The sequence below is a fragment of the Dermacentor silvarum genome, chromosome 1 (genome assembly GCF_013339745.2).
Source record: "Dermacentor silvarum isolate Dsil-2018 chromosome 1, BIME_Dsil_1.4, whole genome shotgun sequence".
Lineage (NCBI taxonomy): Eukaryota > Metazoa > Arthropoda > Arachnida > Ixodida > Ixodidae > Dermacentor > Dermacentor silvarum.
Window position 1 is genome coordinate 27,488,986 of NC_051154.1, and position 17,883 is coordinate 27,506,868.

General features: G+C 42.8%; 2 protein-coding genes across 3 annotated transcripts in view; one reads left to right on the plus strand and one right to left on the minus strand.

The window, feature by feature from the left end:
• Position 1: 1 nt before the first annotated feature.
• On the plus strand, positions 2–8,428 carry LOC119458897 (vesicle transport protein SEC20-like). The gene is made up of 6 exons (XM_037720761.2): positions 2–173; positions 489–581; positions 904–995; positions 1,070–1,168; positions 6,008–6,129; positions 7,904–8,428. The coding sequence occupies exons 1-6, from the start codon at positions 60–62 to the stop codon at positions 8,089–8,091; spliced, it is 708 nt and encodes a 235-aa protein (XP_037576689.1). The 5' UTR covers positions 2–59; the 3' UTR covers positions 8,092–8,428.
• Positions 8,370–17,883, minus strand: part of LOC119458871 (uncharacterized) — a 23,877-nt gene continuing 14,363 nt past the window's right edge. For both annotated transcript variants that reach the window (XM_049665922.1, XM_037720737.2), the window contains exons 3-4: positions 13,519–13,638; positions 8,370–11,913 (exon numbers count right to left, since the gene is read on the minus strand). In XM_049665922.1, coding sequence (XP_049521879.1) covers positions 11,816–11,913; positions 13,519–13,638 — 218 coding nt within the window. In that variant the 3' untranslated portion in view covers positions 8,370–11,815. The remainder of the gene's footprint in view (positions 11,914–13,518; positions 13,639–17,883) is intronic.

The window sequence follows — 17,883 nt, forward strand, 5'->3', positions numbered from 1 at the left end:
GCAACGCTCTCGGTCTCTCGGTAAAGCCAGCCAGCTGGCCCGCTGCGACCGTCGACAGCATGGCAAGCTTATGGAAAAGTAACATTAAAAATACAAGTAATAGTGCAAATGCTGAAAGGAACCTACTTCAGGAGATTCTCAAGCTAGATCTACGAGTAAAGTCATGCATACAGGTAATTGCGTTTGTGGTTCTCAAAATAAAGAGTGGTTTGAAGTGGCTCCGTTTGGCCGCGTGAAACAACTTGTTGGGGGTAATCACCCAGCTAGGAACGTCGTGTTCGCAAATAGCAGCCTATTTGGTGGTTTGTCCGACCAGTCGACTGACCAGCGGCGTACGGAAAAGACGCACTCTAGTAACATTGTATATTTTCTAGATTTGATATTGTCAAAAGGTGCAATATAGTTTCGGTTTCGCGTCCTAAGCATTGGTCGCCACTCCGAGTTAAGCTTTCGCGACGAAAAATTACATTGATGTCTATCTTTTTCAGGACATCCAAAACGGTTGCACAAGTCGAGAGGATTTGAATGCCAAAAATTTGGAAGCTGCAGAGAGTATGCGTAGCTACAAAAAAACGTTGGAGGTAGGTATATACGTTGGGAAATAATTATATATGCACGTTACTGAGCGTAAATAAGGAACTGAGGTTCAAATACATTTATTGACCTGATCTAGCAGTTTATTTTTGCCAGTTGTCAGCAGCGCAGGCATGTGTACTCTGTGAATATGTACTGTCTGCAGAATATGCAGCATGCCATATATCCGCCGCATACGAACTTCTTGTAATTCCGAGATAAAAGATGTTGCGTCTGTGGGTACTAAGCAAAAGGCGGGATATCATCGGTGTAAAATGCAAAAAGGGCTTTCCAGGTGCATGCTCTTACATTTTTTATCTTGTATTCAAGGCTTTGAAAGCACTTGCAATGGAGCAGGACAAAGTTCAGGACAAGGAGAGATTAATTCTGAAGGCTGAAGAGTGTGTGAAAGGAATGAAATGGTGAGTGCTTTGCCCTTTCCTACTGTGTTGCACTATTGCAATGCCCAGACTGTACAAAATGTCGTTCCTTTCAGTAACATTGAAGCACTACGCAAGGCAAACCTTGTTGCTGAAAAGAACATTCATGATCAGGACAGGGAGAGGCTCCTGTCTGGAGGACATGTCAGGCAAAGGTACTGTTACATCTGGCATACCCTGTTAAAGGAATATTGACACATATTTTCGAAGTTGTAGGAACTCTAGCACATTCTTCATCGACATCCTGATTGTCATGACATGGAGCAAAGCTTGCTTCATGTAACAATAAGGCTAAGTATGGTGCTGTTGCTCATATTGAGCCCTGCATGTGTTTCATTGGCTGCACTTGCTTGTGGAAGCTCAACCAATCGCGTGAATGGAGTGAGCCAGTGTATCGTGATGTCATGATGCATCTACCTCCAGGGTAGGGAAACTGAATCTGGTTCGTAGAAACAAGTATCATAGTAAATTATTTACGGTGCTCTTACACTTGCCAATATGCTTTTCCTTAGGTATAGTGGGTGTGGACCTTCACTTAACATAAACAAATATGGTTGATCCCTCTTTCATAGGAATCGGTTGAACACGAAGGTGAAACATGTCTTCACAGAAGCTGTTGCATGTTTTCTTCGTGAACTCATGGTTCGCTGCAGCGAAATGCGCACAATTTGCGGGTCGGCGACCGTGTTGCAGGTTTGCTTGTGGCGTGGCATCCTGTTGGCTATCGGCATTCTGCTGCCGAAGCGCTTCAGTGAAGGTATGAACATTTTGGTCCGGCTCCGTGGTGTCTTGGGCAGCCAGTTAAGTTGCGCCGTGCTCAACCTCGGGAATGCAAGTGGCAGAGTTCGCTGTGTGCGCCACAAACACACGAAGGCATTCTGCTTCTCGCTGGCATATCTCGTACTGGACCAAAGCGAGATTTGCCGGTCGACGTTGTTGCCTTTTTGCGCCGCTTAGTGCAGCAGTTTTCTTAGTGCCATTGCAAGCGAAGCAGTAGGCAGCATGTAAGCACTGCTGATGCATGTTGAAGCTGCACTCCGTAGGCGACGATGCGTCACAGGCTAATCAGACACAAAAGACAAACCATGTGCGGAAACTGTGTCGTCACCTCAGCAGAAGGCCTACACCGCCTACACCAAGCTACACTGTGTTGGAGCCTCCACTGCGCTGAGACAACCGAAGCACTCACTGTCGGCGCTTGTTAGTGTCATGATGCAGTACTTCGCTTCACCGCTCCTAGATGGCAGTGCCATCCCTGTCAAGATAGAGCATATTTTACGCGTTCGCGCCGACGTCACATCCGTTATAAGAAGTTGATGGTGGACCCCGGCGTAAAACACCTTCGTGTTAAAAAATAAATCGAATATGTCAAGTCAGTGCTGCTTCAACTGTGAGCCTTGTTAGCTATTTGTCTATAGCTCAGTGTATTGCTGACTTGGATTTCATAACTACTAAGCTTGTGCCACTTGTACTGATGAGCATATTGTTGTCTAGAGCAGGAGTTTCCAAACTTTCTGGCCTTAGGAAGCCCCGCCTGCCTTTCCAGAGTGCTGGGACCCCCCCCCCCCTCCCCCTCCTTTACCCCTTATTTGATTTGTCCCACTGATGTGCTTATTGTTTTAATTGTTTAATTTGACTCTTAATGTAAAAATCCACTGAAGGAGGGGTGGGATAGGATTCGTTCTGGCAACTCGCGAACCATAAAATTCCGTTTGCAGAACGCCTGGGTTTTGGGGAACCCAGTTTGGTAGCCCCTGGTCTAGAGGTTTGGTGACACGCACACACTGCTGATATTGCCACGCGATGGTCGTTACTAGCTGCTACAAATACTGCACATTGCACATGCCTTTACCTTCGATGATTTACTAAGTGGTTCAGTGTATAATTTTTTGTAATGCTAAGTAGTAATACAGATTCACTTGTAATTAATGAACAGCAGGGATGTTCAAATATCTAACTTTCATAATCAAATCAAATATGAATATTAGAGAAAAACAACCTTTGAACATTGAATCAAATATACCATGTATTTTCCAATTTCTAAACAAAGAAAAGTATGAAGTTTACGTGGAGTCTTCAAAAAAAAAAAAAGTCTTATTTACATTATTTGATGCATGCATATGATGCTCTTCAAAACTGCAAACAGCTGCTTTCAATTATCTGGTGCACTATGGCAATGATCAATGAAACAAGGGAAGTGCACATCACCAGTTGCACATCATTGTGCTGTACATTTGGACATGCGTGCTGTGTTTGTTCAAGGCGCACTGGTGCACATGGTATCAATGAGATACAAACATGTTGAGACTGGCCAAATAATAAATTGACTTGCTTAAATCCAGGCAACACTTATGTGGGCTGCCTAGAGTGGGGCATTCTTATTGAATGACTAGAAATTATTGAGCATAAGTTTTCTGCCCCATGCATCTGCTCAGGAAGTCTTGCTTCTGCATGAAAGCTGTGGCTGTCTTGCAGCAGGATTATTTGGAACAGTCTCCACTTGCATCAGTATTTCTTCCCGGAGACTTCTATAAGTGTTGTTAACACTTATATTCAAACAGAAATGAATATTCAAAAATTTTGAATAGTGCATTCTTGAATGGAGTACGAATTGAATAGCAGAACAATTTAATTCATATTTGAACTTTTGAATATTAGCCCCAATAGTTATTTAATACAGTGTCATTGTGATAACTTTGAAGTGATTGATACATAAAAAGAGCATGTGAAATGCAAGGAAGGTAGCAATACATTTGCTAAAAACTTCGTAAAAAAAGTTGGAAATAACTTGAATGCTAATTTAATTCGAAGTTTCACCACCTATAACAAGCTTCTTAAGCCCACACTTGAAATTCTTTCAGACGTGCTTTACCTTCTCCTCATCTATGAGGATGGGCAGGAAACTATTGGCAGTTTCGCTTATGTTGTAACCATTGCAATTTCTGCTGCCTGCACCCTCTTAGAAGTACTTTTTATGCAAAGTCACTGTCTCCAGTTGCAGCTGTGCAGGTGTAAAGACATTATGTCATTTCAGTCGCATGTGCAGTGTGAAAAGCGATGGCTAACCCCACTTCCGGCTTGCACGAAAGAGCAACGTGTGGTGACTTGCTTTTGTAGATTTGCTCAGATGTGGGGCCATTCCTTTGCGTCCCACCATTAGCCTCTGAAGTACCCCAGCTAAAATAGCATCCTTGGTCCTGTACATATATAAATGATTTTGTTGTTGCTGTAGATGCTTTATTAGTAAATATTTGTCTACTTGCAAATGACTGTATGCTTTTCAATGTGCCACTTGTGCTGCAGACCAGGACTGTCTACAGAGTAATCTCTGTAGGCATTTCCAGAGTAACTTTATTTGATTGGTGCCAAGTTTGGTCTACAGAACTAAACAATGCTAAATCTATCCTCCTCCAGCTCACTAATGAGAGAAGTCGTTTACTATATATACGTCTGTAGGTTTAACGTATTCTTACGGGAATAGCATGTATTTACAAATTACTACCATATACAAGGTTACAACAGTCACAAGCAGCGGCAACTGCTGCAAGGCTCTCGAGTGCCTCTGGCCACTTTGTCACTGTTGTCATCGTCTGACACAGTAGCAGTCCCTTCACTGTCTCGTGGCGCTACCCCCCCTGGGGCAAGAGTGCTGACTCTGTGCTTGTTAGGACAGACCAGAGGGGGCCGTCACATATGGCTTAAGTCTCACAACGTGTGCACAATAGCAGAGGGAGATTGTGTAGACGATGCTGGGTCGACGACTGGTTCGATTTCATATGTAACGTCACTGACTTCACATTACACCCTTTAAGGACCATCGTAGCGGGATAATAACTTTTCGGAGAGACCGATACAGCGGGATTGAGACCACAGTAGCATGAGAAAACCTGGGGAGTAACAGGCGTCTCTGTGGCGACATTTATATAGGGCTTTTTGGGAAGCCTGGAACACTGTGAGTAGATAATGAGCGATGTGACGGGCTGTATCGGTACGCGCTATGGCATCTTTAAGTTTCGTGCATGGTTGACGGAGTGGGCATGCTGGGCAGGCTTGCCCCGCACCTCCACCAAAAAAAAGATGTTATGGGAATAGCATGTATTTAAAAGTTACTACCGTGTACAAAGTTTACAATGGCCACAAGCAGCGGTGACGGATGCAAGGCTCTTGTGCGCCTCTGGAAACTTCATTGCTGTGGTCATCGTCCGGCCAACAGTGGCAGCGCCTTCACTGTCTCGTGGCAATATATTCACTGATTCAAGTTCAGTATAATGGATTGTGAATTACCATCACTAATTACCTTTCCTGGATGGACAAATTATATATGTCTGCACATCAGCCTTAAATAACCTTGGTGTTCTTTAACATAAATAAAAAAGCTTGTCCTTCCCAGGTAAATCACATGCATTTTACCCTTTTGTAAAACTAGGGTTGGAATAGGCGTTTGTGGCAGCTTCAGATTCCGATTGTTACAGTTGTATTTATTGTGTATGGCAATGCACTTAAAACATTACTGTATAATTCTTGTTTAATAATTAATACTTATCACACCACTATATTTGCAGCGCAGATTAATACTTTATTCGATTTTAGTGGTGCCATCAGTCCGCGATGACTGCTCCCATCCCCCTCTGTCCCCTAATCCTAGAACATTTGCCGTTGTTCTCATGAAAAATGGACACAACCATGAAAAGATTTTAGTGGTTTGCGTAAGACTGACTAATGTGTATTATGTTTGTTTTTAAGAAGCTTGGGAAGTGTTTTCTCCTAGTTTTCCATTGTACAAAATCTACCACGTGATGCTTCTATATATTGGATTTCAGATGAGCCACCAATGTATGCAGAAGAGGGACAGCAATGTGCTGCTGTGCATTAGTCATTGACAGTTGTGGAGTGGGCTTAATTTTTTTTTTTAGTCTGCTATATTTTATTCCTGCCTTGCTGTAATATCACCAACGATAAATTATTAACATGCTATGTAAAATAACAATTTGTAGGGGCCGTGCAGACAAGGAAACACTGATGAGAAGCACATCTGGCATGACAGAGAATCTGTTCTCCATCAGCAGAATGATGGCAGACCAGGTCAAGCACAGTGAAAATGCGTTAGATTTGCTTGGTAAGTAGTTATTTCTTGATTGTGTGATTATGTCTATTGTAAATGCAAACTGAGATCATTTAGGAGTCACATGCAGCTGAATGGGCACAGTGACCTACTTGTGTTGTGAAACCAAGTCGTGCGTGGATCCAGCACAGTGGCTATGTCATTCTTCTGCTGTGCATGATGTCGTAGGTTTCACTCTGGCTGCTGTGGCTGCATTCTAATTGAGACAGACTGTAATGCTCATGTACCAAGCTTTGCATGCATGTTAAAGCCCCCCAGGTGGTAAAAATTTATCCGGAGGTCCCACTATGGCCTCTGCATTACTTTAGGATGTTGAACCCAGTCAGTCTATCTGTAGCTTTTCTTTACCCCAGTGTGTGGGACTGTTTGGTGAACTCAGTCTATCTGTATCTTTTCTTTACACTATTGTGTGGAACTGTTTGGGGGCTTGTCTGTGGCATTCATCCGTTGGTCACAGACAACTTTGTGCTACAATGAAACCTTAGCAGTAGCTAAGCGTATGCCTTTTATCCTATTGTTGCAGAAACATTTTCTTCATAATAATAAACATGCAGATGACAAAAGGTGAATAAAAAATATAACAGTATGCATCCACTTCGACATTACGTCTTGCTTTACTTCTTTCTATGGTATCATTTAAGTTGTGTTCCAGCTGTCCATCTGGTACTTTGGCTGTTGCACCAGTGTGAGAGAAATGGGTGCCACAGTTATATAGGTGCCAGCAAGATGTTAGACAAAAACATAAGTGACTCTCAAATCCTTTACTTACACAAACAAAATATGGGTATTAGTTAATTTCAAAGGCAGTAGAGGCAGTAAGGAAGTGTCATAGGAGGTAGAGGAAGTTTTCTGAAAGGGATTGATGCCTCAAGCAGCAACATGATAATGTTAAGCCTCATCAGTTATTGCCAAAAGCCACTTCTGTGCCTTCTCTGAAACCGTTGGCAGCTGTCTTCATATTTGAATAATGGTAGTCTAGCAGAGTTTGATTAACAGGGTTTCTTTATCGTCCAATTTGTTACCTGCCGTAGTGGCCTTGGCGTTGCACTGCTAAGCTTGAGGGCGTGGGATCAAATCCCAGCTGCTGCGGCCGCATTTCGTTGGGGGCAAAATGCAAAAACGCCAGTGTGCTATGAATTGCATGCACATTAAAGAAACCCAGGTAGTCAAAATTATTCCGTTGTTCCCCACTACAGCATGTCTCGCCTGCCGTGGTGGCCTAGCGGCTATGGACCGTGCTTTGGGTGCACATTCAAGGACCCCCCCCCAGGTGGTCAAAATTAATCCGGAGTCCCTCACTACGGCGTGTCTCGTAATCATATTGTGGTTTTGGCACGTAAAACCCCAGAATTTAAAATCGTCTAATTTGTTCAGTCCAATTTGTTAGAAGGCTTGAAAGCTGCTAGGAGACCCGCAGGGGTGGCTCAGTCAGCTAAGGCGTTGCGCTGCTGAGCACGAGATCGCGGAATCGAATCCTGGCCGCGCCGGCCGCATTTCGATGGAGGCGAAATGCAAAAACGCCCATGTGCTTGCGTTGTAGTGCACGTTAAGGAACCCCAGGTAGTCAAAATTAATCCGGAGCCCTCCACTACGGCGTGCCTCATCAGAACTGGTTTTGGCACAGAAAACCCCAGAAAAAAAAATGAAAGCTGCTAGGAAAGTCCGCAGGGACCTCTATTTTGAGACAGCTAAAGTGGATAGGCAATTTTGTGCTTCATTGTGCCACATAAGTTAGTTTTGCTGTTTTTTTTTTTTTTTTTCTTTGCAGTGGGCACATCGTCAGTGATTACAGAAAGCCAGGAGGAATCTCGACAGATGGGCAGTGCAATTCTGCAGTCAAAGAAACTGCTCACGAAGTATGGCCGCAGGGAGATGACTGACCGTGTGCTTATTTTCCTAGCACTTTTGTTTTTCTTTGCCTGTGTTCTCTTTGTGCTGAAACGAAGACTTTTTTGAAACGCATGGAATAGTCCAGTGGTCACCATAAACTGATACAAAGAAAAGAAGATGGACCACCTTGTGCAGTGTTGCAAATGTAGCTCTTCCACTGGGGTTGTGTGATCAGGGAGGGATGGGAGTGACCTGCCAGAAGACAAATGTGGACACTGATGAAACAAACTGAGTTTTCAGCAATTGTGCTTCTCAGTGATGGTGATACTGTACAGTCTGCTATGTATAGACAGAAATGTGCACATAGGCGAATTTGTGCACTGTGGAAGTAAGGGGCCATGGCAAACAGGTTGCAACATGTTCCTTTATTAATAAGAAGAATAAACAAGCACTTTTACATCCAGTATAAGCACTTCTCTGTACAATCTCATCACATTCATGGTACCAGAAGGTTCCAATTCTTGAAGCCAGGAACTTGTGTAAAGCGGAGCACATGCCTGCCCCATCAAATGGCGTCCAGAAACTGGATAACAAGGGTGAAAATAATGTGCCGGTACATAGACTTATTCTAACAGGAAGAGATAAAAGCTCCCAGCTCTGCTGGCATATTCTGTAGACTAATCCACCCCAGTGAAATCTCTCTCATTTTCTGCTGTTGCACAGAAAACCCCAGTGAAACCCTTGCTGATTTCCATACTAAAATAAGTTCAGAGAGTGTGTGAAGTTCTGTAAACATGCTTAATAACACGTAGACACAGCTGATGGTGGGCCCTTAAATTGCTTTGCGAAGATATTGAGAGTACCAAGGCACAGTCACATGTCTATTCCTTTCACAGTCAGCCAGAACATGTGGCATACAAGGCAGTGGCTATGGGCTGCCTCTGCTGTCACATCTGCTGCAGTGATGTCAGCTTAGCTGCTGCTTCTTTTGCCACACTGCACTAGCACACTGACACCACACATCTTGCAGCAGGCTTTTCTATGTGCAAGTCTAGCAAGCTGGTTAGCATCTAGGTGACCAGTGAAGGAGATGAAATCCGTCTCAGAAAGGCTATTAGAATTTCCAGGGATTGTTAGCATCCCCTTCTGTAAGGAATGTGCAACATCTTGCTTTGCATTTTTGTAAGTAAGGAGTCTTCATTCTGCATGTGCATGTCTTACTGCATGACCAGTGATAGCTGTGAAGCATCCAGTCATGGAAAAATAAGAGCTCAAGGCTCCACTACTCTGCTCTACACTGTAAACATGCATAAGTGCTGAGATTTACTGAAGCATTTCCTTTTCACTTGGTTAAATTAGTAGATTTTCATGAAGCAGGAACTTACATGAATCGAAACCTGGTGCTGTGTGCAATGTGGCAAAAAATGCAGCTAAAATGACTCGTGTAACACACCATTTGAATGCCCTACACCCATTTGGGAGATTGTTTGTGCCCCTGGTATACAAATATTTGCAGATACAAAGCGACTAACGTTGGCACCGATAGAGCATGACTACATAGGTGGGCAACATTCCACACTGTTTCAAAACCATAGCTGGATTGAAGCACAAATCCCACAATAGCAGGAAGGAAGTGTTGCCACAGCTGTCAAAAAAAAAGCATCATGACTTGTAGACGGCCACCGGGATATATACTGCATGGTGCTTAGTATGTGTGTGTGTGTGTCTGCGTGCACTCACTCCACTGACTGGCTTCCATTGTTTGGCACACACGCACAACTGCCACAATTAAGAAAGTGAATGCCCTGAACCTAACTTAATGCCACTGCTTTAACTAGATGGAGGGCATAGACAAAGCTTTTTTTTGTCTTTGAGCACTGCAGCTTCAAGGCGCTCAAGCAAGGCTGCTAAATAACACAGAGGGTGACAAAAAGAAAACACTTGAAACCAGGGGCTGAACAGAGTATAGCCCACAGCTCCAACAATGGAATGAGAAAGCTGCCAAGTAATGCTTTCAGATCAGCTTAGATGGCAGATCTGCTGGGAAAAAATATATATTCAATACCACAAGGTGGTAACAGCTACTTTCACACTGCAGGTACTGTAAAACAACTAGATAACACACACACACTTTACAAAAATATTGATTTTGTACATATCTCCACCCGAGGTGCATTCACCCAGCACAGGATTGGCATGCAGGTGGCAATAAGAGTCCAAAAACAAAACGTCATTGCACATCTCCGCTTTTGCATCCTGCTAGTTTAGCCAGCTACGATGTCCACTTTGACAATGTCATTGACACAGCAAGTCAGAGAGGACTATGAACAACAGAATACATGTGAAGCAAACAAGCAGCACACGTATAAGCCATACTAACAATGTAATAACATAGGTAAACAAGCTATGGTGGCCCATACACTCAAGATAGACAACACAGTAGAGGGGACAGAAAGGAGTTCCATCACTGCCAAGGAAGGCATTGAATAAAACTGTTTGCTTTGGGTGCAGTGCATGGTAGCCACAGCAATTGAGAAGACATGTGCAGATGAAGAGAAAGTACAAAGCTCAAGACAGGCTGCTAAGCAACACACATGTACTTGAATTTTCAGAACGGCACCAAGAGGCCCCTGTGCGTACCATTCCAGCCTGCAAGCTTGAAAAAAAAGCCAATTCTGAAAACAACCTTGAGCAATGTGTGTAGCGACAGGTTGAGGGAGAGGGAGGAGTTGCACATTACCTTTAAATGTAGCAAGTTACAAGGAACTTCCGCGATTCAGGCACAGCCTTCTACAATTTGCCTAGCAACTTCCTGTACAGCAGCAGATTACAAGAAAGGCACTCAAATGACTAGTGTTTCACTGACTTGAATTTTATGAAGGCTCACACCTTAACCCTTTGCCATAGCATGACTCCGCAACAACAGAAGCACGGTGCCAATAGTGGTACATCTTGTGCTGTGGTATCGCATGCTCAGTTGTTCCCATTCAGGGTTTTGTATAGTCAGGTCTCACAACTACCTTGTGCTTCTGATGACCTGAGGCAACTTTGAACTTGAAACAAAGAACTCATAAAACCACAGAGGAGAACATTTGGGCAACAGTGCATAAAACTATGATTCATGCTTCCTACAACGAAACACTTACATCGATAAAAAAACAGTAAACAAGTAGAATACTCATATTTACAACAGGCATATTTACATATGTATAATGTAGCTATTACCTAACAGTACCCATATCTTTGCTCTCGTGCAGAACATTGCAACACGTATCTCATGGAAAAACGACAATATAACAATTCTCAAACAAAATGTCTTTTCTAAAAGCCTTGCTACCAGCATTTAAAACTGCAGTACTATAGCTGACTACAATACAGTAAAGCAAAACACACATATGGGACAGCCTTGTTGCTACAATATCTGGCGTGCTGTCTTGTGTCTCAGCATTCAAGGATAACAGGCATAAGTGCAACAGTGCACTTCTCAAAAACTAATAGAAAGGAGAGGAGGCAAACCTCCGAGCAGAAAAGGGAGCCTCTAGTAGAGGTTCCCCGATTGTGCTCACATGATCAAAACACGATTGGCCTCTTGTGAGGCGGATACGGTACAAGTACCTGACCAAGCATCAAAGCAGGTTGACCCGTATAGTGTTTATGAAAAAGCCTGCAACCGACGCCAGCACAGACTCCCAACGGGGGAATACAGCCCGTGGTTCCCCTGTTGCTCAGCAAGCTCACTTTTATATCACAGCACCGTTAACAACCGAAAATGCGACGATCAAGGGCTCCCAGTGTTGAGGGAGAGGCTGCTCAGGCTGGCTCGGCAACAGCCATGAGAGAGGAGGCGCGCTCACAGTTCGGTGAGGCCTCCATCCGGGTTGCCTGCTGCAATGCTGCTCAGCACTCGGTTGACAAACTCAGTCGTGTGTCCGGCCACCTTGACTGAAACTAAAAGGAAACCATGACGTCTCAGTACAACAGCAGGGCTATGTGGTGGACATTGATTTCCGCAACAAAAGCTACATGTACACTGCATGGTGTGGGGTCTCAAACAGGCCCTCAGGACAATGGAACTAATACACAGTAGTGCAGACAATCACAAGGGCATTTATCGTGCCTTTTGAACACCAATATAGCCAGCCGAATTATTACCCATAGAACATGTCGATGGGCGTGTGACAAATCAAGGAAATCCAACTCGCCGCGACCAGGTAGTGAGTGAATATGTTCGCTCCCATGCTGGACACCAATGCCTAATCGTTCGCGTGTACAGACACCCGAATGGTGGCATTCTAATGATCGTGTTCATCCATTATGGTGTCCTGCTCCTAAGCTGTTCGCAGGACGGTCCCACAAATGGCTGGCGAGTGTGTAAATCGTCCCTCAGATAGCCGACCCCAAGCCAAAGAGGCCCGCCATTAGGTGGCGTTAGCAGCACAACACTCATGCTAGTATGCAACTGCACCAACCGCTGCCGGCGCAAAGCGGCACGGCGAAGTCGGATTACAGGAGACGCGAACCATGCGGGGAAAACAATATCAGGGGACGTGTGAAACTCGAGCGTCCCCACAATGGCTACAATACTGGTTGCAATATTCAAAACACAGAAAATTGCTCCTCCAACATCGTTAGTCATGCCAAAATGTTTCCCTATTGTTATTGCTCAGCATTTGGCATTTGCCTACTGGTTACGATTGATATGCTTCAATAGGCAGTGTGGAGAAATGATCCAAGGGTATTTTAGTGCAAGAATTTTTTTATGGAGTACTGATGCATTATTTTTGTCTCACTTATTTGTTTCTTTTTGCTTTAACAGGTAGCTTTCAACCTGTTTTTTCTTTGGTGCACAGTAACTAATTTTATCACTCAAAACAAGGGCCTATTTCACCATGAATGTGACATCGTGGCAACATCAATAAAACTTGTGGTTTGGCTAATTGGTTCATACTGCAAAGAAATAAATATACTGCGCAAAATACAACACAAGGACGTAGTAAGGGACACGGACAAGCGCTTGTCCATGTCCCTTATTACGTCCTTGTGTTGTATTTTGCGCAATATATTTATTTCCTCGCGTGGCGACATCATAGTCATTAGTCATAATCATGTGGCATCACAATTTGCAGTGGAATCTTGATATAACAAACACTGATATAATGAATTATCGGATATAACAAAGTAAATATAAAATATTTCTTGCCGATGTTAACATCTCACAAATATATAAGGAATATCAGATGTAATGAAGGTGTTTTCTTGTTATAGACGCGACTTTGTTATAATGTGGTTTGACTTTACTGGCACAGAAGATTCAATACATAACCACATAAGTAAATCAGTGTGCAAAGGTACAAGGCCACACTGCATCAAAAGATCAGTGCATCTCTTGAAACACCGAGCTTGTTTTCTTCTGTCTCTTATCAAAAGTTCCTTCACAGCAGACGAAGGGTCTTGGGAAAGGAGAGAAGGTGAGGGGGGACAACTGACATTCCCAGAAAAGCTATAAAATATGACTGCTCATTAATGTTCACTGGTTATTCAGTAATGACTCACCATGTCTTTTAATCAATGCCTCAAAATGAGCAGATGAAACTTCATGCCTGTCTGCTTTGTGGCTTTCCACCTTGTCACGCAAAAGCTTCTTGGCTTCTTCAAAAAGGGTAATTAGTCGTCCTGGAAAGAAAAAATAAAGTGAAGGTTGTAAAGATGACACAAGGAAAACAGCCATTATTATGCAAACGCGTTTTTTTTTTTTTTTTTTAGCTGAGCTATAACTACCACAATGAGTGAAAAAGCGCTGATTTATTACTCCACCTTCATTTAAAATTTTATGCCTCGCAAGTTGTCAGCCTCACTGCACTTGCGTGATTCATTCATTACTTTCTTTCTTTCTTATTTCTTGGAGCGCATATGTCTTTGTTTCTCTGCAAATTGACTGCTTAGATATTCTCATTCATTTAACATGCTAGCATGCCTTTCACACCCTCGTGTGCCCTATTATAAAAAATGCAGCAGATCCAACGAGTTGGAATCCATGTACAGCGAATCTCTGTGTGAGTGCATAACGAGTCTAAACAAGAGTACAGGCGCGTACGCACACACACAAATTCAGGCGCACACAAATTACACCAAGCCTTTTGTTAAGCAGAGTTGCTGACTACTAGCGAGTACGACGGATGCCTTGAACGCATCATTGTTTAAGAGGCAGCATGCGCTTATGTACATAGCACAATTCGAATCCATTCTATCCGCAAGAAGCGATAACTTCCTCATTACCGTGCAGCCGCGAAGGCGAGCTTTCTGGTCCTTTTTTTTTTTCTTTTCCCCGCACAACCGGTGCTGCCACAGATGCGAGCACCATTTGGTGGTGGTGCAAGGAACCCAGCAGAGCACGTGCTCCAGTGTGATTGGTTGGTCTATTCGGCAACAGAACAGCCACAAAGTGTTCCCACGGTCGCGAAAACCCGCCGATGTTCGCAAAGGAAAGCTTGGCGTTTACAACTGTTGACCTCAGCGAAGTACAGGGGTTCACTAATAAGACTCACTAATCAAACAGAGGAATGCAAGATTATCTTACTATGTTGTCTCACTGTTTTCCACACGCACCAGCAGTTTATATTATACGTAATATATATACAGGGCGTTCCAGCGAACACTTTCAAAATTTTTAAAGGTTGCCTCTGACAGATAGCACAATTTAAGTTCCTGAGCTCGTCTACTCGGAGAGGCAGACATTACTTGCAAAGAAAATTGAAATGCATAATCGATTAATTCACAAAAATTTACTAATTAAGCTTTCAACTAGTTACCTTATGGCCTATATTGCAATTTACAAATTCCAAGCCGTGGAGTTCACAAGGCAATCCCACTTGGAACGAATTCTCAGGATGACACCAGTTTCGAGATATTAATTCCCGAACTTTGCGGAGAAATGCATTGGCATTCCAGTTACTTTCATAACAAAATGTCATTTTTTGCATTGAAGCACAAAAGTAACCGGAATGGCAATGCATTTCTCTGCAAAGTTTGGGAATTAATATCTCGAAACTGGTGTCATCCTAAGAATTTGTTTCAAGTGGATCCACCTTGCGAACTCCACGGCTAGGATTTGTAAATTTCAATGTGGGCCATAAAGTAATTAGTGAATTTTCGTTAATTAGTCGATCATGAATTTCAAATTTTAATGCAAGTAATGTCCGCCTCTTCGAGTAGACCAGCTCATGAATTGCGCTATCCGCCACAGGCAAAAAAATTATTGAAAGTGTTCACTGAAACACCCAGTACAAGGTGTCCCAGCTAACGTTAGCCAAGCTGTCCACCGATGTAAAAAAAAAAAAAGAAAGAAAGAAAGATTTGAGAAACACGTACAAGATGCGATCTTAAGACCAATGGTGTTTGGTCATCAGACCTCCGATGACTGAACACCATAGTTTTTATAATTGTATATTGTGCCGTGTTTTTAAGATATTTTTTTTACGTTGAACAGCTTTGATAACGTCAGGTGGGACACACAATATATATGTTTGCCTGTGGCAGACAGGACAATAACACCGCCTAGTTATATTACTTAGAAGGGTGCAAATTACATGCATGACAAATCACAATGTGCAATTAGCTCATTTGTAAAATTCACTCATTAATATTTCAATAATTTTAGGGCACAGGGCACAGGAGTTCTGAGACTAGTTAACCAAGCTCAAGCAAAAAAAGTTTGATGTGCAAGCTTAAGCTTTATCGTCGTAATGTGTTCACCATCTGCTATGCACATCTCGTTGGTCACATGAACAGTCCAAATTTCAAACACTGTCAGGAGCGTAAGGTGATAGCACATGTAGTCACGCATCCATGCAAGAATGACCAATGCTGGCCTGTTCAACTGCATACGTTTGGAGGCGACATTCACGGGGGGTCATTTTGAAGTCCGGGCCTCATATGTACAACACTGACTACACGTGCCACTTTAACCTTTACATCACACTATACACTGGACCTATAACTTTAGTAATGCTGCAGCATTTGTGTACTTGTGTAAACGCATCTCGTTCCTTTCATCATCAATGCTTATCACTCCTTTCCTTCCCCCTCCCACGGGCAGAAAAACAGGCTATAGCAAGTTGGCTCAAGCCAACCTCTCTGTTTTTCTGTAAATAAATTATCTCCCTGCAAGGCTAACACCAGTTTCGAGATATCTATGTTGAAAGTGTTCGACAAAATGCACTGGTATTCAAAACAGTTATGTTCCACAGTGCCTAAGGAAGGCTTTGTTGGAAAAGGATATGTGGAATGCCAATGTGTTCTGTTGCACATTTTCACCATGCATGCCTATGTGCACACACGCACACATGCACACACGTTTTTTTTTTTTTTTTTTTACAGTCGAGACAGTGTTAACTGTGGGCTATTTTGGAATGGCAAGAGCACATCCAGTTAGGGTCAATGTGGCAATATATTTCAGCCTGAACTGCACATGCTAACCAATTAGGTGTTTTTATTAGGGTATATCCCATTAGTATACACAAGAGTATACACAAGAGTAACTTGGTAGATGTCACATAGGTTGACTTGCATGTATAAATGACCTATCAGGTGCCCTTCATGAAACACCTTGTGACAGATGTGGGTACACAGAGCTTGTTTTGATGCTGGTTATCTGCGTTATCAAGAGCCCTTGAGGTTCCTTTTCCTTGAGGACGGATGGCATGCAATGAAAGTACGAGGTCAAGGGCAATCACAGGTTGCCATGATAAAATAGTAAAAAACAATACCCTTGTGTAATATTGTGGTCTAATAATGTCTTGCAAATATATTTTACTGTTCCACTCTGTACGGACACAAACAGAGATAAGTAGAGTACACCATCACAATGTCTGTTTAAATAGTACAAATGCTAAGTCAATTGAACACGGTCTAATTCATGAAACTGCAATATACCACCTTTTTTTTTTTAGTTAGTGCGAATAGATCTTAAATTATCTGACAGATAGTGCTGTTCCGTTTTTTCAGTTGGATTTCTGGAAGAGGCAGAATTTACCAACAGGGGAAACTGCAATGTTCAGGTAGCTAGTTAAATTATTATGTAATTAACCTTCTAATTATTCACTTGGCACACATTGCAATTGCAAAATTGAAGCCAAGTAGTAGTGGTCATGTCTGCTTAGTATAACTATTAGGAGTAGCATATCTTTTTAAGTATTCTTCAAATGAGCTGTGAAACACACTGGTGTTCTAGTTAGCAGTTTCCCCAAAGCGATCCCACTAGCAGTTTGGGACAATCTTAACTGGAATGCCAATGCATTTTTAACAGAATTTATGGCCAAATATCTCAAAAGATATCCTGACTGGAAGTTTACCACGGTCGTTGAAACGAAAAGTGTACAACCATTGCATTCTATCGGCGCTAACATACGGGGCAGAAACTTGGAGGTTTACAAAGAAGCTGGAGAACAAGTTAAGAACTGTGCAAATAGGAATAGAATGAAAAAAGGTTAGGTGTAATGTTAAGACAGAAAGAGAGTGGTGTGGATCAGAGAGCAAACGGAGATAGCCTATATACTAGTTGACATTAAGAGAAATGCAGCTTGGCAGGCCATGTAATGTATAGGGCAGATAACCGGTGCACCAGTAGAGTTACAGAATGGGTGCCAAGAGAAGGGAAGCGCAGTTGAGGACGACAGAAAATTAGGTGGGATGATGAAATTAGGAAATTTGCAGGTGCAAGTTGGAATCGGCTAGCGCAAGACAGGGGCAACTGGAGATCGCTGGGAGAGGCCTTCGCCCTGCAGTGGGCATAAACATAGGCTGATGATGATCTCACAAGTGGCACTAGCCTTAGGATTTCTGCTAAGCAGACATGACTTGATTACTGCTCAGCTTCAGTGAATAAAAAATTTATCAGTGAGTCTTTTAATTAGCAACCAG

What these genes read in the sequence shown, in the direction of transcription:
- LOC119458897 (XM_037720761.2), top strand. Translation starts at nt 60, where the DNA reads ATGGCAAGCTTATGGAAAAGTAACATTAAAAATACAAGTAATAGTGCA. An exon ending in GAGTAAAGTCATGCATACAG is followed by an intron (nt 174 to 488) that starts GTAATTGCGTTT and finishes TATCTTTTTCAG; the next exon opens with GACATCCAAAACGGTTGCAC. An exon ending in AAATGCGTTAGATTTGCTTG is followed by an intron (nt 6,130 to 7,903) that starts GTAAGTAGTTAT and finishes TTTTCTTTGCAG; the next exon opens with TGGGCACATCGTCAGTGATT.